At 54.5% G+C, this 26,672-nt stretch overlaps 1 protein-coding gene across 10 annotated transcripts in view; it reads right to left on the reverse strand.

The window, feature by feature from the left end:
* The window catches only part of mast2 (microtubule associated serine/threonine kinase 2), a 137,769-nt gene that overhangs the window by 32,238 nt on the left and 78,859 nt on the right, over window positions 1-26,672 (reverse strand). For 6 of the 10 annotated variants that reach the window (XM_035412412.1, XM_035412408.1, XM_035412411.1 and 3 more), the window contains one exon: window positions 3,521-3,612. In XM_035412412.1, the coding sequence (XP_035268303.1) occupies window positions 3,521-3,612 (92 nt within the window). Of the gene's footprint in view, window positions 1-3,520; window positions 3,613-13,506; window positions 13,693-21,438; window positions 21,631-24,693; window positions 24,844-26,672 lie in introns of those variants that run through there. The other 4 variants (XM_035412417.1, XM_035412414.1, XM_035412413.1 and 1 more) reach the window with 3 other exon arrangements.

Below are 26,672 nucleotides of genomic sequence, written 5' to 3' on the forward strand. Positions count from 1 at the left end.
AGCACAAATCCAATTTCCCAGCTGGAGCCGGGAGGACCAGCCATCAGCGGCGCGGGAGAGCGATCGATACGGCCCTGTGATTGGCTGAGGAGGGCAGGGCCGTTAGCACTGCTAATACCCATCTACAGCTTCATCTGTACACACACACACGGGCTGACTCACACACACACTCACAGGCAGGCACACACACTCACAAACATACAGACACATGCACACAAACACACACACACAAACAGACATAGAACAGACAGACAGACACACCCTCAAACAAACACAGGTACATGCACGCACATCACGCACGGACAAACAAAAATCCAGGGCAGGAAGATCACTGTTCCGATGGGCAGGCCATCACCGTGGAGACGAGACAATTTGCTTCTGATATTAAAACAACACAGCCGCTGATTACTTCTCGCTTTGTCACCCCCCCCCCCCCCCACCATACCCCCCTCTGGTCCGAGGGTGAGGGGAGGGAGGGGGCGGACATAGCTGGGGCTAACGTGTGATTAGAGCCCAGCGCAGGCTCCAGGAATGCAGGAGACAGGAATAGCTGGCCTGCCTGACCACAGCAGAGCGATCACGCCCAGGTGGACACGCCTTCTGAGAGATTATCACAGGGCCACACTGACACGAGAATTCCACAGCCATCGCTTGGTATCTGGGCACCCGGGGGCCCGGTTGGGTGTGTGCGTCAGTGTGTGTGTTAGTGTGTGAGTCAGTGTGTGCGTTAGTGTGTGAGTCAGTGTGTGCGTTAGTGTGTGAGTCAGTGTGTGCGTTAGTGTGTGAGTCAGTGTGTGTGTTAGTGTGTGAGTCAGTGTGTGCGTTAGTGTGTGAGTCAGTGTGTGTGTTAGAGCGTTAATTAACTGCTCACTCTACTGCAAGCTTTACTTTGAGTCTTGCTGTCAGAAGACACCTACAGGTACAGCACACAGACTCTCTGCTCTTTCTGGTGATGGACAAAGTGTAACTAACACACACACACACACACACACACACACACACACACACACACAAGGTCTTTGCGAAAACATCCTGTCTGTTCTGGAGAGCCACTTCAGCCCTGACACAGGCTGACGGGCTCTCTGATGCCCTGGGGAAGGGCGGTGCTGTCAGGCGGTGGAATGGAAAAGCACTGCGGATGGAGACACTGCGCACCACACCTGTACTGCCGAGAGAGCAGCCGAGAGTAGCCAAGAGAATAGCTGAGAGGAGCCAAAACAGCAGCCAAGAGAAGCTAAGAGAGTAACAACAGACTAGCTAAGACAGCAAATAAGAGAGCAACCAGGAGAACAGTAATAGAGTAGCTAAGAGAGCAGGCAAGAGAGCAGCCGAGAGTAGCCAAGAGAGCACCTGAGAGAGCAGCCGGGCTGCTCCGTCTGCACCAAAGCTTTAGCCTCACTCCCAAATGGCCTTTCAGCATCCTGCTACTTAAACAGCACAACTAGGATGGAATCTGTGGACTGGTATGCTGTATGAGAAGAGCAATGCTCTCAGGAAGCAGAGCACGGGTTTGAGCGATTAGCATGCCTGTTCTATCAGTATGCCTGTACTATCAGCATGCCTGTTCTATTAGCATGCCTGTTTCATCAGTATGCCTGTTCTATTGGCATGCCTGTTCTATCAGTATGCCTGTTCTATTGGCATGTCTGTTCTATCAGTATGCCTGTTCTATCAGTATGCCTGTTCTATCAGCATGCCTGTTCTATTAGCATGCCTGTTCTATTGGCATGTCTGTTTCATCAGTATGCCTGTTCTATTGGCATGCCTGTTCTATCAGTATGCCTGTTCTATCAGTATGCCTGTTCTATCAGTATGCCTGTTTCATCAGTATGCCTGTTCTATTGGCATGCCTGTTCTATCAGTACATAAGCACACAAAACCTTGCATTCCCTAACTGTCGGTGCTCCCAACCTGTGTGTGGCACAGACTCTCAGTAGATCTAGATTGTGTGTGACTCACATTAGATTGACAGGTAAAAGTGAAAGAGCTTACTTCTCTCGCACACGGTCAATAGAAAGCCCCATGAAGCACAAAAGGCAGATAAGAGCAATTAAAGAATCTTTGTGCAGACAAAAGAAAGGAAAAGAAGGGGGGGGTGGGAGCAGAGGGAGCTCTCACAGTGGGAGGGGGGAGGGAAGCGGAGGGGGCGGGGCCTGTCGTGTCGCATGGCGAGCTGTCAGACGCGCGGGGAAGCCTGTCACAGTTTATTACTGGCTGGCTCTGGCCTGCGGAGACGCAGACGTCTTAGTGGGTGCTGGGTCACCGCGGTTCCTTACCCCGCCCCCGCTCAACCCAACTCACTCAACGCCCTCTGCCCAGACTGCTCCAGACAACGCAGACACATCTCCCCCCCCCCGCACACTGACGCCATTCCACTCACCACCGTGCTCAAGCCACACTCCCCACACACAGATTTGGGTCTGGGTGAAGCTCTACAGCCTCGTTTCACTGTCCAGCCCCCAAAGACTCCTCATAGCGAACTGACTCCTGCATTTCCTGGTTTTCAGAGCACGCATCCCATTCCAGATGAAGAAAAGCAGCACTTCATACTGAGTAATATAATTCTGCCAGAAATGCTACCACATCATTACCACACTGGTGTGGTGCTTAGAGTACAGGAGTTTCACACATCCAAACCCAGGTGAAGCATCTCTGTTGTGTCCAAGAGTATTCTCAGTTGCGTCAGTAAAAACGCAGCCTTCTACATAATATGCATACTAAATACATTAATATGTATACCATAGCATTTTAAACATGTTAATGAACAATCAAAATGGTGAATCTTGAAGAAGTGAATGCACTTTGACTATAAAAGTGATATGAAGGCAATCTGAAACAATTAAAACGATGGTATAAAATAGGCTGCTTTTACAGATGCAGCTGCACTGAAGAAGACCTCAGTCCCTGACAGGTTTCAGGATGCTGGAGACCAGTCTCCACTGGGGTGATTATGTCTGGGGGGGGGGGGGTGTGGATGAAGGGTGGATGTGTGACAGGTTCCTTGTCCGTGCGGAGCGCTCTGTCCCCAGACCGTGCTGCAGTGTCAGTTGAGAGCAGTGTGACACGTGACCTCTGAACCCCGCTTAGGAGCACAGACGCGCTGGCGCACGGCGAAGGCCAGCCTCCTCTCCGCACATATACCCCACACACAGCACGAGCCACTGCACTACCCACCGCGCGTCTCTCCCTACAGCGTCTGCACCGATCGCCATGGCAACTCTGAGGCTTTTATAACTAAACAATCTCGGTCTCTGACAGCACGCAGTCGTATGTGAGTGTGTTGCAGTGAACAGGTTAAAGCCATGAGCAGAGGAAACAATGGGAGAAGTCACATGCCATTATAATGTACTCCACGTTCCATTACATACACATCTTTCCTGTGATTGGTTACTTAAAATGACATATTAGGTGTGTGTGTGTGTGTGTGTGCATGTGTGTGACGTGAGTGTGTGTGCGTATGTGCGTATGTGTGTGTGTGTGTGCGAGTGTGTGTGTGTGCGTGCGTGCGCAAGCCGCTCACCTGGGTGACCGTGCAGTGGTGAGTGCGGGCGGGGCAGGGTGGGGGAGGTGCTGGACGTCACAATCAGACTCTTCCTGTTGCTGGTTCGGCAGCTGGGGGAGACAAAAACAAAATGGCGGTTAGTGGGAAAGCAGGAAGCACTGCGGCAGTGACCCGAACTGCAACTGAACACAAAAACCCATAAACCACTGGGAACAACACTGAACACCACAGCTCTACAGCCTGAGCGCAGGGCCAAGCCCAAGGCCTGCAGAGCAAGTCCGTGTCACGCCGTGTCACGCCACGCTTCCGCTGCACCGCCGGTTTGGGGCATTGGCATGTAACGCCCGTAACAGGGCCAACACCTGGCGCCGTCGCCGGGAGACGCGTTCTGAAAGGCGATTGGCCGCGGCGAGGCCGAAAACCGTCGCGGCGGCTAACGAGATTCAGCGCACGTCGATAAGGGGGTCAGATCCGCCAAACGGCTGCGGAAGGAAAAAAAAAAAAACGGAGCCTTCAGAAAGCATCAGCACGCCCGCCACGTCCGCAGGGGTGAGAGGGGGCGGGGGATAATTACACCCCTGTCCTCGTTACGCGCGCTGGCGTGGCGCTCGGGCGGACGCCAATCCCGAGCGAGCCGCTCCGCTACCGGCGTCTTTCTCCCCGCGGCGGATCGCCCCGCCTCCGTCCACGCCGAGCGCTAACTGCTCAAGCGACCCGCGGCGTCCCCCTGCGTCAGGGGCGGGGCCAGGGAGAGAAGGGCTCAGACAAACCAACACAGGACCTCAAAAACCCAAACGACTCCCGTGTGGAAATAACAAATAATCCTCCCCGTCATTCTTCCATGTACCACATTAAGCTAGTGCTCAGAGACACTGTGAGAGTGAAGTCCAGTCCGGTCATTAAGCGGCCAATCACAGAACAGCGGCAGTCAGGAGGGCCAATGGGGAGACAGGAGTCAGTGGCGGTTTCTGAAATACACGATACCTTGAATGAACCGGACAGGGCAGCTCAATCCCACTCAGCTGGGATTTGGCCAGCTGGTGAAAACAGGAAATTGAGAGGGGGGGGGGGGGCTCAGCTCTTAAGTAGAAGAGCAGACGGTTAGCTCAGTGCAATGAGAGAGCTCTGTATGAAGAGCGACAGCCACAGGACAATTATAAAGAGCTCAACAGCCCTTATCCGGCACTGCCAGAGGACGAGAGGAACGGTGGGCAGAGAGGGCAGAGAGGGCAGAGCCGGGCGCTGGTCTCTGCAGGCGGTACGGGGCACAGCTGCCAGCCCACTGCCCGTCCACGCGCTGCCCACCTGAACATCTGCCCAGGAACAGCCGCTCTGCCCCCCAGTGGCCCCCAGATTACTGGGCAGCGGCGACGTGACCTCACCCAGCCGCTCGCTAAGAGGGGTCTTTAATATTCCACACCGGCTCTGAATGCCTGTATTATCCCCGCTGCTGAATTCAGTGCATCTCTCTCTCTCTGTCTCTCTCTCACACTCATTCTCTCTCTCTCCCTCCCTCCCCCCCACCTCTCTCTCTCGCTCTCTCTGTCTCTCTCTCCCTCTCTCTCTACCTCCCTCTCTCTCTCTCTCTCACTCATTCTCTCACTCTCTCTGTCTGTCTCTCTATCTCTCTCACTCATTCTCACTCACTCTGTCTCTCTCTCTCTCTCTCTTTGTCTCTGTCGCTTTAATGCAGCTTCACATAAGATCTGGGGGGGGCTGCTGAGAATGAGGACAGATCTGCATCAGCCGATCTGTGTGTGTGTGTCTGTGGGTGTATGTATACGTCATGTGTGTGTGAGTGCGTGCGCGTGTGTGTATGTGTGTGTGTGTGTGCGCGCGCGTGCGTGCGTGTGTGTGAGAAACAGTGGGCTTTCCCATTTGGTTCCACACACGTGTGCCAGGGTATTCTGAATGATGCGGAGGCCTGACCCTCTCCACATCACTGTGTGATACTCCCTGTGCACTATTTAGTCCAATCTCAGCTAATGGCCCAGTACACAGTGAAAGGCTGTATAACATAACATCCATTAACTAAACCTACCAGAATATAAACAGCAGCACAAGAACACCATATAACCACGCAACGGAAAAGCAGGGCATTTACTGATGGCGTGAAGCCAAATTAATACAACGCAGACTTGCATGTATTAACTACACATGTATAGCCATGATTACATTGGCAGATGTGTAATTATGAACAACAGCAGACTTCACCCTCCCCACGAAAATAAAAAAAAGGGTGAATAAATAAATGACAAACAGGCCTTGAAGTGGACGTGTAATAAGAGCAGCTGTGTGGAGGCATCAGTGTGAAGGTTCCGCCCTAATTACAGTAATCCAGAGACGGAACCGCCGAAGAACACAGTGCTAATTGGCGGCTGCGTTCCTCCTCGCCCCAGTTTTGTTATTTTAACTCCTGAGCCGCGCGTCCTGGGCACTAAAGCCCTGAATGGGTATCAATCAGACGCCGTTCCGGAGTCCGAACTCTTTGTGACGTTAGCAGGTGCGGTTAAAAAAAAACGCTCGTGTTTCCGCACGTCCCTCTCTCGCACAAACGCACGTACGCACGGTTTAGATCCACACGCCTCTTCCTACCACGGCAGAGAGCTCCTCACCCTCTTCTGTGTGTGACGGGGCAGGGCTAAGATCACACCAGCAGCAGCAGCAGGAGAAGACACACAAGTGGCTTTGAGAGGGCCCAAGGGATTCTGGGTAGGTTTAATGTAAAGGACCGGTGTGTAAATGACGAGGGAGGGATGACAGCAGCACCACACGCCCGTCCCGCTGTGGGCCAGGGGGCCTCCTCCATGATTTTTAACATTTTAACAAGCAGGGATCTGAGGCTTTAGATCGGCAGAGCCGGGAGTTTCGACTGAGACGGTAATTCTCTTACTCCCGTCTGTGTGAAGCCCGCCTTTGTTCCCGCACACTGCGCTGAGATTTTCCCCCATGATCCTTAGAGCCGTAATCAGATACAAAGTCAAATTCCTCTCCAGCAGCGCAGCCAGCTCCCCGGCACCGAAAAATCCCACGATGCACTGCAACACGTAACCAAAATCTTTGCTTTCTCAAAGCAAAAACGACCGACTGTAAGGACCGGCTTCAATAAGCAGCTAAGGGTGCGGAGGTCTGTTTGCGTAACACGCACGCACGCACACACACACACGCACACACACACGCACACGCACACGCGTCACGCATCAAAGCAACATTGCCGGTTGTCATCAGCCGCGCAGGATACACGTTTCAGCAGATGGTGGGATACTTAGCGGAGCTAGGCTTTCCCAGGGAATTCGCCGAGGCGCACAAACAGCCCCCACGCAAGCGCCCCCGTCTGTCAGACGAGGTACTCCCACGCCGGATCACCGGGCGCGCAACGGGCAACGCACCGTAAAGAAACAAGACGCGATCGCGGTCAAACCGACGCGGTATCAATGAGCGTTAGCGGCGTAGCATTGACAGAGCGCGGCCTCTCGGTCTAGGGCTCACAGCCAATCAGCGGCGAGAGCAAATCAGCATAATGATTGCAAGCAGATGGGTGGGCCCCATCAACATGGAAACATCCTAATTATGAACCCACACCTGCTGCTGTTACACTTTGTCTTCTCCGCTGAGATAAACACTTTTTACTGAGGTCCAAATACTTTTATTCGGAATGTAACAGTGGGATTTGTAAGGTACTAAACCGTGGTAGCTACATGTAATAATTTCTGTGGACCGGAAAATAAATGCACTGGGTCAGGCTCATCCTCATTATTTCTTGTACAAAATGCAGCAAGAAATAAAATAAAATAAAAAACTAGGAGACACACCTGACCTATTTCAGTTCATCAGCATTTTAGGATTTTCTACATCAATGCAGTAAAGCTACCCACGCTCTTAGGGGAAAGGAAACGTAGCTTCTTTGCAAAAGCTGTCAGGCAGCTACAGTCTCCAGATAAAGGGCTTTTGTGTGACTTTGATATTACACAGTCAGAGTACGGGTGAGTTATGACACTCTTTTCGCCCGTATCTTTGGGTCTGCAGTTCAAGACTCCCGCAGAAGTGCAGCTGAACGAAGTCAGAGAATGAGCTCAACTCCAGGATTTTCTGGGCTCAGATTGCGCACACAGTGCATGAGTAACAGGGTCATCCGCTCTGTTTTGAGTGAAAGGAAAGCCGTCCCTCAGCGCGCCGTAAACGGGTGAATTCAGCCCGTGTTCCGTTAGCACGACCGCGGCGGTATCGGCGGAGCATGAAATCGCAGAAGAGTGCTCTAAATCGCTGGAGTGAGAGAGAGAGAGAGGGAGAGGGAGTGAGAGAGAGTGAGAGAGAGAGATAGAGACAGACAGAGAGAGAGAGAGAGAGAGATAGAGACAGACAGAGAGAGAGAGAGAGAGAGAGAGATAGAGAGATAGAGAGAGAGAGAGAGAGAGAGAGATAGAGAGATAGAGAGAGAGATAGAGAGAGAGAGAGAGAGAGAGAGAGAGAGAGAGATAGAGAGAGAGATAGAGAGAGAGAGAGAGAGAGAGAGAGAGAGATAGAGAGATAGAGAGAGAGAGAGAGATAGAGAGATAGAGAGAGATAGAGAGATAGAGAGAGAGAGAGAGTGAGAGAGATGGAGAGAGAAAGAGAGAGAGAGAGTGAGAGAGAGAGAGGCGGTTGTGCGCGGCTGGGCCTAATGGCCTTGACTCCCAGGGTCCCAGGACGTGACGGGGGCAGAGAGGGTCGGGGTGAGAGACGCTCATTTTGCCGTTAGAGGCGCTGGTCCCGGGGGTGGGGGGCCGGACGAGCGCATGCGGAGGGGGGGGGGGGGCACCGCGGCTCAGACACAATCAGCGCAGAATCGTTTTTCCGCCAGATTTGGGGCCCCGTGGCGGAGCGGCTGATTGCACAGTCAGAGGACACCTGGGTCTCTTCAGACGGCCACTCATCTGAGGGGGGGGGCTACATTTTTTAAACGTACAGCGAAGCCCACCGCTGCGAAGATGATCGCCTGAGGAATCTCCAAGTGCCAGAAAAACAGGAGGCAGGAAAGAGGAAGCGGAGACGGAATGTACTTTTTGATTCTGGCGAGAGCGCCCCCCCCCCCCCCCCCCTCCTCCCCGCTCTCCCCCACCGCAGGTGGTGCAGATCATACCAGGACACCTCTGATAAGTGGGCCGCTGCGGTCCGCAGGCAGTGTGGGTGGTCAGCAGAGAAGCGGCGTGTGTACATGTGCACACGCGCCAGGGTAAGGATGGAGCTGCCGCCTCAGCACTTCAGAGCACAGCGCTGAGGGTACCCTCTACATCAGGGTGAGGGATGACCAACCTCCCGAGGCACCTTCATCATCGCGGCGGACGCTGGGGGGGGGGGGGGGGGGACCGTGGGGCCTCGTCTGCAGCCCACATGGACGAGCTGAGAGCCTCATAAAATAACTGATGTTTCCATGCTTCTGTGATCATGGAGAGAAATGGAGAAAGGAGGCGACCCGCTGGTGACGCTCCCGAGTGCCACACTGTGCATCTCCAGCGCGGCGCTAGCAGGCTAACGGGGGCCCGGCGTGCGCTGTGGCTGACGCACAGAGCTCCAGCGTACCCAACAGCTCCTGAGCACACAGGCAGCAGCACAGAGCTCCACACTCAGGTCCAGGAGAGCAGCACAGAGCTCCACACTCAGGCCCAGGAGAGCAGCACAGAGCTCCACACTCAGGCCCAGGAGAGCAGCACAGAGCTCCACACTCAGGCCCAGGGGAGCAGCATAGAGCTCCACACTCAGGCCCCAGTGAGTCGCACAGAGCTCCACACTCAGGCCCAGGGGAGCTGCACAGAGCTCCACACTCAGGCCCAGATGAGTCCAGCGCACACATCAGCTCATGAGCGTAGACAACATCCTGCTCGCCCTTGTGCGGACTGGACGGTCCTAACCATAGATATTAGTTCTGCCAGCCCTCAGTAAACGTATGAGGTCAAATCTGATCGCCACACGCAGACCCCCTGTGCCCTTTATTACACAGACACTCGCCGCTGTCCCAGTGCAGCCACCGTGAGCAGCCCACCATTCCGCTAATGCTCAAATATTAACGGACAGTCACAAAAGGCAATTAGGAAAAACGTGCAGTTTTTTATACCCCAGCCCCTACCCTCTAAGACTGCGGTCCTGAGACTGCGGTGGGGGGGGGGGGGGCCTAACAGTGAGGACATGTTGTAACCGTGACGACGGACCGGAGCGGCTCGGCGACGGCTGAGGAGACGGTGACCGAGTCAGACAGCTGGCCTCTTCGCAGGGGCACACTCTTCCTCCCTCACCAGGGCGGGATTAATAATGCAGCCTACTTCACCAGCCAAGAGAGGGAGCACAGGAGGAGGGAGAGAGGGGGGGGGGGAGGACGGAGCGAGAGGAAGGGAGACAGAAGGAAGGAGAGACATGGAGACGAGAAAGAGAAATGGGGGGAAAGGGGGAGGTACGGAGAGAGAAAGAAGTAGGAGGGAGAGCGCAAAACAGAGAGGGGGAGAGAAAGAGCAGAAAGAGAGAAAGAGGGAGGAAGGGAGGGTGGAGAGGAGGAAAACAGAAACACAGAGAGCACCACGATGGCAGAGACAGTGATTCAGAGGCACAGCGTGAGCGCACTCTGCGTCTCAATGTTCCAGAACAGTCTCTCACGCATTTTTTTAAACCTTGTCGTGTTGTGGATCTTCTTTGAAGTGTTGGGTAAAAGAGGAGCAGGTTGAGTACACACTGTAATCAGTCTGCAAACAGGACACCGTTTTTGTTTGCTTAACTTTCCATTAATCTTTTTCGTTGTTTTTACCCACAAGTTGGGCAAAACGGAACATTCTACAGGCTTTTTCTTGTCCTGTGTTCAGAAAAGGTCTGCATCGTACAATCAACCGACACAGACAGACCCCTCCTGACCTGACTATTAAGAGCACTGACAGGAGCCGCGTCCGTAGCTTTAAGTGGCCGAGTCGGCCGGCACCAGCCCACAGATCAGCCATTTTGTGGGTTTGTTGGTAACTTTGTGCTGGAACTGGACGCTGGCAAGATGGACCCTTGGCAAACTGGGCAGTGACAGCCACAGTGGTGACAGCTCTCTCTCTCTCTCTCTCTCTCTCGCTCTCACCAGCGGAAGAGAACACAGGCGTCGGCACGGCCAGGGAATTCTGACAGCTTGGGCCCCGGGGGGCTCGAACCCGTGCGTTAACACGGAACAGGAGGCACAGCGTCCGCGTGGAGAGGGGTCCCGGAGCGCAAACAGAGAACGTCCCGGGATCCTGTTCCGGCAGGGTTTTACACCGCTGAATGAAGCGCAGAGCGCACGGCTGCAGGGACTTCATCAGCACACTGAGGAGGGCTCTGAAACACCAGGGCTGCACACCTCAGAAAGCACAGACCGCAGCAAAGACCGCAGCACAGACCGCAGCACAGACCGCAGCACAGACCGCAGCAGAGACCTCAGCACAGACCGCAGCACAGACCGCTGCACAGACCGCAGCACAGACCGACCGCTGCACAGACCGCTAGACCAACCGCAGCACAGACCGCTGCACAGACCGCTGCACAGACCGCAGCACAGACCGGCCGCAGCACAGACCTCAGCACAGACCGCAGCACAGACCGCTGCACAGACCGCAGCACAGACTGACCGCTGCACAGACCGCTAGACCAACCGCAGCACAGACCACTGCACAGACCGCAGCACAGACCGCTGCACAGACCGCAGCACAGACCGCAGCACAGACCGCTGCACAGACAGCAGCACAGACCAGTGCACAGACCGCTGCACAGACTGCAGCACAGACCGCTGCACAGACCACAGAACAGACCGCAGCGCAGACCGCAGCGCAGACCGCAGCACAGACCGCAGCAGAGCTGGGCTTTCTGCGTCAGTAACACCACGGGGCCCGTAGGCCTAGTCTGGCACGGGGAAACGGGCCTTCTGGGAGCTGAACAAACACACACGAGCAGGAGGTGGCAAAGCTGTGGGACGAGTTTGAACCGAGCCCCCTCCCTCCGTCCCCCGCTGGGGCTCGCACGCGCTCCTATAGGCTCGCAAGGGTCTGCTGAAAGGCGCCAACTGTAACTCAAAAACAGGATCCCGATTCTGTGCTCCCCTCGTATAAGACGCCGCGGCCAAACGGAGGAGGAGGGCACTTCACCCAAACACCCCCCCAGCACGAGCGCGGCACGACCGATAACAACAACAGCAGCTGAGGTGATGTCACAGAGCCTGCGTTTCCGTAGCTACGGAGGAGCCTGCCGCTCTCTGCCTCTCGTCCCTCGCAGGGCTGAAAGAGGGGTCTGTGAGTGGCTGCGGTCCAGGATGTGGTTGCCAGGCACTGCATCACCTGTGCGCATCACTCACATCATCACAACACACACACGCCTCAGTCTCGGGGGCAGCGGAGGGTGAAAAACAGGAAGCAGAGGGGAAGCCCGGATCACATCCTGCGCTCTCTGGGACGCAGCAGACGACAGGGGCAGATTGGGCATTAAAAAGTCATGGAGCTCGCACGTCGATAAGCCCGACTTCCTTCCTGTTCACAAATCACATCAATCCCAGGATAGGGAGCACGATTTACCCAGCATGCATCACTCCTCCTGTCCCCCCCTCATGTCCATGCCCCAGGCTCAGGGGATTTACATACTGGGTGATGCTTTCGCCCTCCGAGCCAGCAAACTCCCAGGCTCAGCGTGGTAGGGCAGACGGCCCAGGGATTCAGAAGCCCACAGTCAAACTGTCCGTCAGCGTCAGAGCGGTCATGATCAGAGACCCTGACCGTTAGACCGGGAGCGCTGAAACACAGGCCGGAGGTAAATCTAAACCTGCCGGAGCGACCACATCGCGTCCCGCAAAGCGCAGTCCCCCTCTAACTGGGTCAGCCGGGTCTCTGGATTTTAACATCGGCCCGACGCCGGCTGTGTTTGCGGAGCTCGTAACCCGCCCCCGCACGGCGCCAGAGAGAGCCGGGCAGGAGAGGCCAGCCGGGCAGGAGAGGCCAGCCGCGCGCGGACGAGCACGCGGGGGGGGGGGGCAGGGAGCGAGAACCCGCGCTGAAGCGGCGCTCTGAAACGCCGTGGAGCTCGACCCCACAGCGGAAGGGGACCCCGCCGAGCCCCCTCACAGGCACACCACACGCCTTTCTGTACGACCTGCGCTGCGTTTGGGAATCTCCCCCCGTCCCGCGCCTGCCTTCCCCCCCCTCTCCCTTACAGCGGCTATAAAACTAGCGGGAGCCAAACGGCTGAAGCGCTCAGGACCGAGCGGCCGGCCGGCCTCGCTACGCGCCCCTGTCGCTAAGAGACCCTCACGCCAGGGTTTCCAGGCGGGAGAGAGAGAGAGCATGCTGGGTACTGGAGCAGCCCTGTCTCTGTGAGACCCTAGCGCTGTGGTTTTTGGGCGGGAGAGAGAGAGAGCATGCTGGGTACCCCGTCTCTGTGAGGCTGGCCCCCCGCTGGAGCTCTCCGTGCTGCAGCACAGCGCCCTGCGCTCACAAGCACAGACTCTTCCACCCGCCGATAGCTTCCCACACACCAGCCCAGTCAGGCAGAGACGGCAGACAGAGATAGAGCGCTATCTGAGCAATCAAAATACCAAAAAACAGCGGTACTGAGACGTACCCTGGCACACGCGCATACACACACACACACACACGCGCATGCACACACACACACACACGCACACACACGCACACACACGGAAGCATACATGTGTACCGTGTACAACTAAACACACTTACATGTGCATGCACACACACACACACACACGTGCGAGGAAACATACATGTGTATCGTGTACAACTAAACACACTCACATGTGCATGCACGCACACACACACACACACACACACACACACACACACGTCAGGAAGCATACATGCCCACACGTACACACAGTACCAGAAATTGCCTGACCTTCAGAGCAAAGCAGCCCCAGCAGAGCCGACCAGAGGAAAAACACAGTGAGGGACAGAGAGAGAGAGGGAGAGAGAGGGAGAGGGAGAGAGGGAGGGAGAGAGGAAGGAGGACAGCCGAGCCCGTACCTTTTGGAGCGGCGAAGCAGGCTCCTCTCGGGCAGGGAGAAATTGGAGAGCACGGTCCAGAAGGAGTCAGACATGGTCAGACAGGGGCTCCGCCAGCATGGCTGTCACGGGGAAACACGGCGCGAACAGGCGGGCGAGCGGGCGGGAGGAGGACGGAAAGGAACGACACTGCTGCTGCTCGGGCTGGGATGGCGCTGCTAGTCTGAGCAGCCTCTGCTCGCTCACACACACACGTACACACACACACACTCTCTCTCTCTTAACTCTGCCTCTCTCTCCCTCCCTATCTCCCTCCCTCCCTATCTCCCTCCCTCCACCCTCCTGCTCAAACACAGAGCAGCAGCCTCTCCCTCCAGGAGTGTACGTTTAAAGGTGCAGTCTGCCAAGAAAGGGAACAGCCTGTGCCCTGTGTGCTATGCACTTAGCACATATTACAGAGCCTGTGTGCTATGCATTTAGCCCATATTACAGAGCCTGTGTGCTATGCATTTAGCACATATTACTGAGCCTGTGTGCTATGCATTTAGTACATATTACTGAGCCTGTGTGCTATGCATTTAGTACATATTACTGAGCCTGTGTGCTATGCATTTAGCCCATATTACTGAGCCTGTGCCCTGTGTGCTATGCATTTAGCCCATATTACAGAGCCTGTGTGCTATGCATTTAGCACATATTACTGAGCCTGTGTGCTATGCATTTAGTACATATTACTGAGCCTGTGTGCTATGCATTTAGCACATATTACTGAGCCTGTGTGCTATGCATTCAGCACATATTACTGAGCCTGTGTGCTATGCATTCAGCACATACTACAGAGCCTGTGTGCTATGCATTTAGCACATATTACTGAGCCTGTGTGCTACGCATTTAGCCCATATTACTGAGCCTGTGTGCTATGCATTTAGCACTTATTACTGAGCCTGTGTGCTATGCATTTAGCCCATATTACTGAGCCTGTGTGCTATGCATTTAGCCAATATTACTGAGCCTGTGCCCTGTGTGCTATGCATTTAGCCCATATTACTGAGCCTGTGTGCTATGCATTTAGCCCATATTACTGAGCCTGTGCCCTGTGTGCTATGCATTTAGCCCATATTACTGAGCCTGTGTGCTATGCATTTAGCCCATATTACTGAGCCTGTGTGCTATGCATTTAGCCCATATTACTGAGCCTGTGTGCTATGCATTTAGCCAATATTACTGAGCCTGTGCCCTGTGTGCTATGCATTTAGCCCATATTACTGAGCCTGTGTGCTATGCATTTAGCCCATATTACTGAGCCTGTGTGCTATGCATTTAGCACATATTACTGAGCCTGTGTGCTATGCATTTAGCACATACTACAGAGCCTGTGTGCTATGCATTTAGCACATATTACTGAGCCTGTGCCCTGTGTGCTATGCATTTAGTACATATTACAGAGCCTGTGTGCTATGCATTTAGTACATATTACAGAGCCTGTGTGCTATGCATTTAGTACATATTACTGAGCCTGTGTGCTATGCATTTAGCACATATCACAGAGCCCTGTGTGCTATGCATTCAGCACATAGTACAGAGCCCTGTGTGCTATGCATTTAGCCCACAATCCCCGGGCACTCATTCATCATCACATATTTCGCCAACAGACTGGTGCTCGTGATCATAATCGCTAATGGCGCTGGCTGATGTAAAAGTGATTGCTTCTTTGCATTCATGAGGCTGTGATTTAGGATGAGTGATTGGATTTTGCTTTAATCTAAACCAGGTCAGATCTGCCGCAAAGCAAGATGGACAGTCCCGCGGGGAGATTGACAGAATGACAAAGACTTACCACACACACACACACACACACACACACACACACACACGCACACGTACGAATGCAAGCACACTCACTCACACACACACGTGCACACACACACACACACACACACACACGCACACACACACACACGAATGCAAGCACACTCACTCACACACACACGTGCACACACACGCATAAACGCACACACACACACACACCAAGAGGATTAGGCCTACTGAGATAAGCAGTGGCTGCACACTTTGCTGCAGATATTGCACCCGAGGCCACAAACAGGCTCACAAGCTCTTTTATAAAAGCAGACCTCACACTGGTGTGCCGTCCCGCCAAGTTACGCCTTGTACACACACACATTCAGTCCTTCACTGCACCACACTCTGCTGCAGACAGGGTGACTGAATGATTATACTGATTAGTTACCATGTTTCACGGACAGACAGATCGTGATTCATTTGTCCTCACAGGGCTCTCCTGTACACTGCCTTCAGAGAACACTGAACACCGTTACCCAGCAGCCCCTGGGAAAGCTGCATTCAGATGAAAGGGCACACTGAACACCGTTTCACAGCTTGGCAGAGGGGCCCAGTCAGCTCAGAGAGGGATCAGTCTATCCTGAGAGAAGTGGGCGGCTCTGATCCTCGTCTCCGAGCACCTATAACTCCGGAGATGAAAGACTTCAAACGGCTCCACCGCTGCCGTGGGAACCCAGCCGCGCCCCCTCACCGCACCCCACACCGCACCCCGCACCCTGCGCAGGGCCTAAGAGGAGAAGGGCGGCAGAGAGAGAGGCAGGACAGGAGAGGAGAGGAGAGGAGAGAGGGAAGAGAGTAGAGAGGAGAGGAGATAAGAGGAGGGCAGAGGAGAAAAGAGGAGAGGAGCGGAGCGGAGAGAAGAAGAGAGGAGAAAGGAGAAGAGAGGAGGGCAGAGGAGGAGAGAGGAGAGAGAGAGGAGTGTGGACATGCCTGACGTAAGCAGCAGAGCTGTGTAGTGTCAGTGAGATACGAGCGGCAGGGCGTGATGGCGGTATCGCTCTGGGCTGGGGGGGGGGGGGGGGGGGTGGTCAGAGGGACAAGTCCTAACAGCCTTCAGAGAGTGTGTGAGACAGACACAAGCGCTACATTAGCTGGGAGACATTCCTCAAATGCCAGCGGTCGTGTCAGATTACGTCAGAATCAGGTCAAAGGGCCCTCTTCCATTCTACACATGAAGTTTAGCGTTAGCTCCAGAAAGAACACTAACGTCTCTTCTCTCTGCGCTATTGGGCACAAGACGACACGCATTTCCACACATTTCCATGCTCACTTTGCTTCTGAAGGCTTGACGTTTAGGACCACGCTACACGCTACGCGCCACACGTATGATGAATCATCCCTTTCTCTACACACACAACCCAGTGAGTCATATTCTGCAAAAATTCAGAGCCACAGATAATCGTATTCAACCCGTTTCACCACGTGACTTCAGTGATGATGAAGACTATGAGAGACAAACTGGCATACTTAAGGTACAGTGAAGGACATGTATGTAGTACCTCCAGGGCACACAGGCATTAGCATTAGAGTCAAGTACAGAGGGAAATCACCGGGCGAAACACAGTGGTCCACAGGAAGTCATCGGGGAAGGAAGTCTCCATTCTCAATGGAGAGCGATTACTTCCTGTTCATGAGAGGGTGGGGGGGAAAACAACACACAGGGCTGCCGGGGCCACCAGCCAAAGTTCTCCTACGCCAGCAGTTCCCCACGTCACATTACTCTGCAGAGAGGTGCTGTAGCTGAGAGAAGTACACGGCTGAGAAATTAAGATGTGCCCGTGTCCACACTGAGGGGCGGGGCCAGCTGTCAGTGTGTCAGAGCTGTAGATCCACTCTATGAGCACAGTACTGTAGCCGGTGGCCATGCCTTATTCATTAAGGGCTGAGGAGGCCCCAGCCGGGTGTATAACAGAGCTGAGCAGAGCAGAGCTGGGGGAAAGTGTGACAGCCCTGTTTCCTGACCCAGGACGGCTCATTAAGGCCCAGAAGCGCGGGGGGGGGGGGTGGGGGGTGGGGTTGGGAGGGGGAGACTGGCTGGCCCCCCGCTGTGAAGCTGCGCGGCGTGACTCACGCGCGCGGGCGCATTTTTGGCAGCCAGGTCACCGCGGCGCGTGCCGTTTGGGCGAACTCTCTGAATGGGGAAAGCGGAATGAAGCGTGGCGTGCTCTGCCTGGACAGAGTCCAAACCCACAGCCCGGCGAAGGCTTCCTGACGCCCGGCGAGCCACAGAGAGGGTGGAGATTTATGTCCGCGCGGGGGGGGGGGGGGGTGGGGGAGCACCGGGGAAAATAAAAACGGTAAATCAGCCGTTCTGGAGCTGGAGAGAGAGTGGGCGGGCAAGCGAGCCCACGGGCCGTAAAGCGTGTCTGTCATTATGAGGCCCCGCCCCCGCCGGGCGGTTTGGTTTGGCGTCTCCGCCGGCCGAAGAGGGGGCGGAGAGTTTCCCCGAGTGCGTCACCACACGGAGGCGTATCCCCACCGCACCGGATACCTGATGTCCTACCATCCATCCATCCATCCATCCATCCATCCATCCAACCATTATCTATACCCGCTTATTCCTGGGCAGGGTTGTGGGGGCTGCTGGAGCATATCCCAGAATGCACTGGGGCGAGAGGCCAGATCACACCCGGGACAGGTCGTCAATCGACCACAGGGTATGTCTGACCATTTTACTTATTTCATTCCTAAATCCAGTGGCGAGCGCGTGCCATCTCAGGTTAGTGACACCGCAACCAAGAGACAACCCAATGCGATAAGCTTGCCACTAAAATACACTTAACTCTGGAACGTAGCCCCCACAGAACAGGCATTCTGGTAAGAAATTGCATTTCACTTTGTTTTTCCACTCTGTTTCTTTTTCACTTTGCCTGTTTCCCTTTAATTTATTCCTGCACTTCATGTTCCCTCGTTATGAATTCTACTTCGCTGGAGCGCTGCAGGGACTTAATGAACCACAGACTCCTTTGAGTAAAATGACAAAGCTGCTCATTTTTCATTTCATCCTCTTAACTCACTGCCGGCAAAATGTGAAGGTGGAGCAGCGAGCAAAAGCCTTTCACTTTACAGTCCTGCAGCACCATCTGAGCCCTTTGTGTGCTGGAACACTGCACCTACTGTACACTGCAGCCACTAACCAACACTGCAGTCCACTGTCACTAACCAACACTGCACTTACACTGCAGTCCACTGTCACTAACCAACACTGCACTTACACTGCAGCCCACTGTCACTAACCAACACTGCACCTACTGACCAACACTGCATCTAAACTTCAGCCCACTGTCACTAACCAACACTGCACCTACTAACCAACACTGCATCTAAACTACAGCCCAATGTCACTAACCAACACTGCACCTACACTGCAGCCAATAACCTACACTGCAGCCCACTGTCACAAACCAACACTGCACCTACACTGCAGCCACTAACCAACACTGCAGCCCACTGTCACAAACCAACACTGCACTTACACTGCAGCCCAATGTCACTAACCAACACTGCACCTACTAACCAACACTGCATCTAAACTACAGCCCAATGTCACTAACCAACACTGCACCTACACTGCAGCCAATAACCTACACTGCAGCCCACTGTCACAAACCAACACTGCACCTACACTGCAGCCACTAACCAACACTGCAGCCCACTGTCACAAACCAACACTGCACTTACACTGCAGCCCACTGTCACTAACCAACACTGCACCTACTGACCAACACTGCATCTAAACTTCAGCCCACTGTCACTAACCAACACTGCACCTACTAACCAACACTGCATCTAAACTTCAGCCCACTGTCACTAACCAACACTGCACCTACACTGCAGCCTCTAACCAACACTGCAGCCCACTGTCACAAACCAACACTGCATCTAAACTGCAGCCACTAACCAACACTGCAGCCCACTGTCACTAACCAACACTGCACCTACTAACCAACACTGCATCTAAACTACAGCCCAATGTCACTAACCAACACTGCACCTACACTGCAGCCAATAACCTACACTGCAGCCCACTGTCACAAACCAACACTGCACCTACACTGCAGCCACTAACCAACACTGCAGCCCACTGTCACTAACCAACACTGCATCTAAACTTCAGCCCACTGTCACTAACCAACACTGCACCTACTAACCAACACTGCATCTAAACTTCAGCCCACTGTCACTAACCAACACTGCACCTACACTGCAGCCTCTAACCAACACTGCAGCCCACTGTCACAAACCAACACTGCACTTACACTGCAGCCCAATGTCACTAACCAACACTGCACCTAACCTGCAGCCCACTGTCACTAACCAACACTGCACCTAAACTTCAGCCCACTGTCACTAACCAACACTGCACCTACTAACCAACACTGCATCTAAACTACAGCCCAATGTCACTAACCAACACTGCATCTAAACTGCAGCCTCTAACCAACACTACAGCCCACTGTCACAAACCAACACTGCACCTACACTGCAGCCACTAACCTACACTGCAGCCCACTGTCACTAACCAACACTGCATCTAAACTACAGCCCACTGTCACTAACCAACACTGCACCTACTAACCAACACTGCATCTAAACTTCAGCCCACTGTCACTAACCAACACTGCACCTACACTGCAGCCTCTAACCAACACTGCAGCCCACTGTCACAAACCAACACTGCATCTAAACTGCAGCCACTAACCAACACCAAAGCATAAACGCTCTGCTCTAAGGCTGCCCAGTGTGAGCGTGTGGGGTGAGTGTGTGGGGTGAGCGTGTGGGGTGCTCTGTAACACGCTCTTCACTCCGTGTTCCTGAAACAGGCAGGCAGCGCGCTGAGGCACGCAGCAGGGATGGCAGAGACGCGCGGGCAATGGGGGCGAGGTGTCTAGCCGCCGCAGTCTGGCGACGACGTGTCCGCGGCGGGCCGGTTCTGGGAGGCGGTAGCCGCCGTTCCCGTCAGAACAGCGTGTGACCTCTCGGGCCCCACAGGCTCCTGCGCTCTGAGCGGGCCGGGCTGTGCCAGGCCGGGCTTCTCTGCTCACAGGCGCAGGCAGGGGCGCAGGCAGGGGCGCAGACCGTTCAGGAGCACACGTCACATTCACGTCACCACGGTTTCGCAGGCCGGTCAAGTCCCTGATACACTCACAAAAAAGGCCTGCACTACTGTCTGTGAAAGGAGAAATAGCAACAAAAAAATAAGGCCTTCATTTTTATTGAACGCTATCATTGAGTACCCCACTTTGAAGCTAAACGCAGACAATTGTGGCTGTAAGCCGTGAAAAGAACAGACTGGACCGATGGCTTCATTTGATAGTTCTCCTCTCCGCTTTGCCCATTTCATATCAAGTAATGTTTTCTCCAGTGCTCGATACACGAAGGCAGAAATGAATGCAGTAGTCTAGCAGTTAATGATAACTAAGTAGCTTCCACAAAGTTAGCATCACAGGCTAATTCATAACGGGAAACACCACTGACCGATATTGTGGTCCTTCCTGGTGGACGATTCATATACAGTAGATCATAAATTTGTGTTGTCTTGTGCCGACAAACCTTTAGAATAATTTGTACATGTGGCTTAGTACTCATTACCATGGACGGAAAAGGAGAAACTTCCTCCTGGAATATCTGCGGTTTGCTGTGTACGCACACTTCCTGCCCAGCACCTGCTAGCCAGGGAACACCCACAGGCAGCGGCATCGCTCAGCCCACTTAGCAATTAGCGTCATCAGATCTGAGCGCAGCACAGGACGGAGACAAACAAGCAGCCCATGGGATAATTACCCGGAACACACAGAGCTGACACCGCACCGGTGGTTATTAGCTATCTATGGTAACATCACATGCCCCGCTTGTTAGTCGTTTCCCACCGAAACGCAACTCAACCGAATCAATCAAAGGCTCGGTTTAAAAAAAAAAAAAGGGGGGTAATTTCTGTTCAAGGTTGGAAGAGTGAGCAGCCTCTTTAAGGATGCAAGTTAAAGGTTAAACAAACAGGCAAACGTGCTCCGGTCAGGCATTGGCCTCACAGTGGAGGTGTCAGGCCGTATTAGTGGAGTGACGGCGTCCCGTGCCCGAGCACACCCGTCTTACCTCCAGAGGAAGGGGTTGACGTTTTGGGAGAGGGCCCGGGGGCTGCACCGACCCAGGACGGGGGCGGACACGGGCCCCTCGTGGCCCCCGGCCGACAGGAAGTGCTGGGGACCGGGGGAGGAGGAGGTGGGAGACAGCAGCTGCTGGAGGAGGCTGTTGCCATGGCAGCGGTACTGCGCGGCCGGCCAGATCCTGCGCGGGAGCAGCGGGGAGGGAAAGCGGTAGAGAGGGCGTGAGCGAGGGCTGCTGTCAGAGCCTGGACGCCACACGAGCCAGGAGAGCAGCGAGAGCAGCAGGGTCTGGAAGAGCAGCCAGAGAGCGAGCAGCTCCACCCCTGCATGCAACACTAAGCACTGAACTACTGTCCATCAACATGACGAGCACACACCATGAGGGATACCCCCCCCCCCCCGCTCCCCACCCAGCAAACCTGGCCTCTGACCCTTGACCCCTGACCTCCCTGTGCTTGGGTCTCTTTCTCAGTGTCAGTGGTACAGACAGGACACTCACGGGGGTGGGGGAGGTGAGGGGACGGGATTGTAATTCCTGGGCTGCACACACACATACAGTAATACGGCCTCATGACCACATGCAGACACCGGCATAGAGGGGGCACGATCTGCAGCATGTGACAGCAGCACAGAGCATGTGACTGCAGCACAGAGCAGCACAGAGCATGCGACTAAAGCACAGAGCAGCACAGAGCATGTGACTCCAGCACAGAGCATGTGATTACAGCACAGAGCAGCACAGAGCATGTGACTACAACACAGAGCAGCACAGAGCATGTGACTACAACACAGAGCAGCACAGAGCATATGACTAAAGCACAGAGCAGCACAGAGCATGTGACTGCAGCACAGAGCAGCACAGAGCTCCTCTCAGCAGCGTCTCTATGTCGCTCTCCCCCGGTTCAGCTGCGGCTCAGGAGCTCTGTCAGAGACAGAGTGCCTCACAGCCCTGCAGCGAGCGGAGCCCCGCGCGCATCCCCACACCGATCCCCAGCACCGCGCCGGCAATCAGAGCCGTAATGGCAGCCGTCTCGCTCCAGTACCGGACCCCGCAGAGAGCGCGGCGCCCGGAGGCAGCTGCCGTTCTCCACAGCTGAATAATTCACATGTGCATGACGCATCCCAGAGAACCTCATCTGAGGAAACTACATTCGCCTTTGATTATCCCCAGTGTCTCTCCGTTCGGCTGCACTGAAGTCTGTCATACAGGGCCTCTCCATCACCGCTGTGCTGACAGGCTCCAGCGCTATAAACCTGCAGCTGCCAGCGCATGACTGCATTTATTTAACCCTTTCAGGAGAAATGTCACTAATACGTGATCAGAATGTTCTCAACTGAACATTCTAATGGTGACGTCACAATCACGACTGGTTGATTGGATCCAGGAAGTCTGGATGTAGTGTGCGTGGGCGGGTCTTCAGGCAGGTGTGTCCCAACACACAGGTAGACACGCCTCCTCCAGGGGGCGCTCTATCAGGCTGAGTGCCTCTACGCACCGATGGCGGGTGATCTAAGCTGCTCTTTACCAGGGAGAGGGGCGGGAGGAGAGGGGTGGGAGGAGCGGGTGACTAACTGCACCCAGACCCAGCTCCTGTTCCGTCAGCGTGTGGAAGATCAGGGCTCTCTGCTCGGGGGAGGAAACCGTTCTGCTTCGGGTCAGAAAACTTAACGCGAAACAAAAGCTCTTCCAGTTCCACTGGAAATACGTGCACCAGCATAGCACTGCATTTCTGAATGAAAAGCTGCTCTTCCCATTAGCATTAAAAGCTTCCTACCTAGGTAGACCACAGTGCACAGGGGAGTCAGTTCACATTGTACAGCCCTGTATTAAACACTATGGACCCATATAGTATATAGTATAGTGACCATATACAGGGTACAGCCTTGTGTGTTACCATTAAACACCACTGATCCAGTCAGTCCAGTGTACAGCTCTGTGCATTAGCATTAAACACTACTGATTCACACAGCCCACAGCACTACTGATCCACAGCATAATGCTCTGTGCGTTAGCATTAAACACTACTGATACACTCAGTCCACAGCACACTGCTCTGTGCGTTAGCATTAAACACTACTGATACACTCAGTCCACAGCACACTGCTCTGTGCGTTAGCATTAAACACTACTGATACACTCAGTCCACAGCACACTGCTCTGTGCGTTAGCATTAAACACCACTGATACACTCAGTCCACAGCACGCTGCTCTGTGCGTTAGCAGTAAACACTACTGATACACTCAGTCCACAGCACACTGCTCTGTGCGTTAGCATTAAACACCACTGATACACTCAGTCCACAGCACGCTGCTCTGTGCGTTAGCAGTAAACACTACTGATACACTCAGTCCACAGCACACTGCTCTGTGCGTTAGCAGTAAACACTACTGATACACTCAGTCCACAGCACACTGCTCTGTGCGTTAGCATTAAACACCGCTGATACACTCAGTCCACAGCACACTGCTCTGTGCGTTAGCATTAAACACTACTGATACACTCAGTCCACAGCACACTGCTCTGTGCGTTAGCAGTAAACACTACTGATACACTCAGTCCACAGCACACTGCTCTGTGCGTTAGCATTAAGTGCTTCTTGCCCAGCTAGCCCACAGTGAAGCGCGCTGGGTGTTACTCCAGGCTCAGAGACAGGGCTCTCAGATGAAAGAGGAGGTAGGGAGGGTGTAAGAGCGGGGTCAGCCCACACAAATCCCTCCGCTCTTTATTTCCATCGGGGAGACACTCAGCGTTTCCACAGCGTGTAAGCTGAGCCCCTGCCTGCCTCCGTCAATCAACCGGAACTCTCTGACCCCCCCGCCGCCCCAACCCCCAAATCTCTCTGGACAACAATACTGCCCCTCGGGCCGACCCCCCGGGTCTCACTGCCGCCGGGGCCCTGGGCTACGGGACGTGTAAGTGAGCCCGGGGTTAGCGTCCAATGCTAGCGGCGCGCGAGCGTCCAGCGGGTTAGCGTCCGATGCTAACGGCGCGCGAGCGTCGAGCGGGTTAGCGTCCGATGCTAACGGCGCGAGCGTCGAGCGGGTTAGCGTCCGATGCTAACGGCGCGAGCGTCGCGCGGGTTAGCGTCCCATGCTAACGGCACGCGAGCGTCGAGCGGGTTAGCGTCCGATGCTAACGGCGCGAGCGTTGAGCGGGTTAGCGTCCGATGCTAACGGCGCGAGCGTCGAGCGTGTTAGCGCCCCATGCTAACGGCGCGCGAGCGTCGGGTTAGCGGGTCTTACTGGATGCGCAGACAGGGGGCTCCGGCTCGCTCCTTCCTCTTCTTCATGTCTTTGGTGGGGGGGTGAGGGGGGCGAGGCGAGCTCAATACCGCCGCCGCGGGGCCATGTCAGGCTCGCGAACCCCCGCTTCGGCAGATCAGCCGGAGATCAGCTACCGCAACAGGGAGACAGGCTAGCAACGGCTAACGAAACGCACGGAAACAAAGGAGCAGCGGCGTTGCTGACCCGCCGAAGCGCTGCTCTCTCGCTGCAGTGAGCCCTGAGTGTCCGCGGGCAGAGCTGTGCTAGCGCTAACTGGGCAGCGAGAATACGGCGGTATATCCCTTACGTTGCGGATCGTGTGACTGTGGGCATGACCTGCGGCATGAGCATGCGTGTGTGTTTACAGGGGCCAAACACAACAGTCCCAATATACCGCACTTACTCCCACTGAACTTCAGCAGCACGACACTCTGCAGTTACACTTACAAACTCAGAATGCCAAGCACTCATAAGAGCGATATAACAATAATAAAACACACATGCACAGTAAACCCTGAGGCTTAGAGGACCTCCGACAGAACACCAGTAACATAGAACACTGTAAAATCCGCTCAAAGACTGTCCACCAGAAAAGACAAATAAAGCAAACAAAGCAGACCTGCTAGTATGACAAATTCCTGTAAAAAAATCTTCAGAGGCAGCCGATACGTCAGGCAGCTAAACTAAGTCTCAGCTTGGGATCAGCACAAACTCCATGATCAGTGCCCGTGAGCAGACAGTTCCAGGAGCCGGAGAACCCCTAAGTGACACAGCAAATGCTGAGCCCACAAGGTGTGGACAGGAACGGCCAAGTCATCCCCCCCCCCCCCACAGATCCTGTGTCAGAAACCTGGGGGAGCGAGGAGCAGCTGGTGGTCAGGTCTCACCGCTCACAGCACCTCCACACTCAGCCTGAGCTGCTTGTTTATCTTCCTGTAGAAGACAGCCAATCCCGGCAGGCCAAACAGGCCGGAGAGCCCCGCCCACTCTGACACCACCGTCTCTGGAGAGTGCGCCAATCAAAACGCTGCTAACCGTGAGAGGGCCGGCGTCCGGCTCCGGGACAGAGCCCTGTCCTTTTATAGAGCCCTGGAGAGGTGTGAGGGGAGGCTGTGGTCTGTACCACACCGGACCTCAGCGTGCGGGGCTCAGTGTGCGGGAGGCACAGGGCATTCTCCTGGTATCACAAAACTCTCCAGGGAGGTGCAGCTGTCACCATCCCCCCCCCCCCCCTCACGTCCCCCTCCACCCCAGCTCTCCCCAGGCCAGGCAGTTCCTGTTCCAGGAATCCGAGGGACACTGAGGTACCCCCCCCCCCCCCCCACCACCGCTCTTCCCAGCAACCTGTCGGCTAAATCTGGCCGCTGCGCTTCACAACAGCACAGAGACAATAGCCAGGATCATTCGAAGAGCATTCGGTTACAGCAAAGGCCAGCGTAGCATCCGCAGCTAATCGCCCTGATTAGGGCACTGATGCAGCCACAGGGCATGATAATGCAATTAGGGGTGCTGTACGTGACAGGGACACTGGGGACTGCGGGACTGAGCCCTGAATTTAACTTTCAGTTATTTGTCCACTTTTCATCACCATTGAAACATTCCTACAAACTTTCTTAATTAGGCTTCCGCACAAAAACTGCCGGCAGGATAAAACTGGGACTCCAACGGTAATCACAGAAATTCACAAAGTACCCCTTAGAGCCAACAATTCCCCCAGCCCTCCAAAAAAAAAAAAAAAAAAAACTCTCCAGAGTAATACATATCCAAAGGCCAAGCAGTAAACATCGCTGTCTTACAGCAAAAATTATTCATGAGAACGAAAAAAAGTTGAACAACCAGGCTCCCTTCAAAGGCGGTGGAAAAGTTGAGAGACAGTAGACGTTGTTTTTGAGGTCAGCCCTGACGCTTGTAACCAAGTGAAAACTAGGACACCCTTTCACTGCCGAACCGCCTGCACA

This window comes from Anguilla anguilla, chromosome 4 (assembly GCF_013347855.1).
Source record: "Anguilla anguilla isolate fAngAng1 chromosome 4, fAngAng1.pri, whole genome shotgun sequence".
Taxonomy (NCBI): Eukaryota; Metazoa; Chordata; class Actinopteri; order Anguilliformes; family Anguillidae; genus Anguilla; species Anguilla anguilla.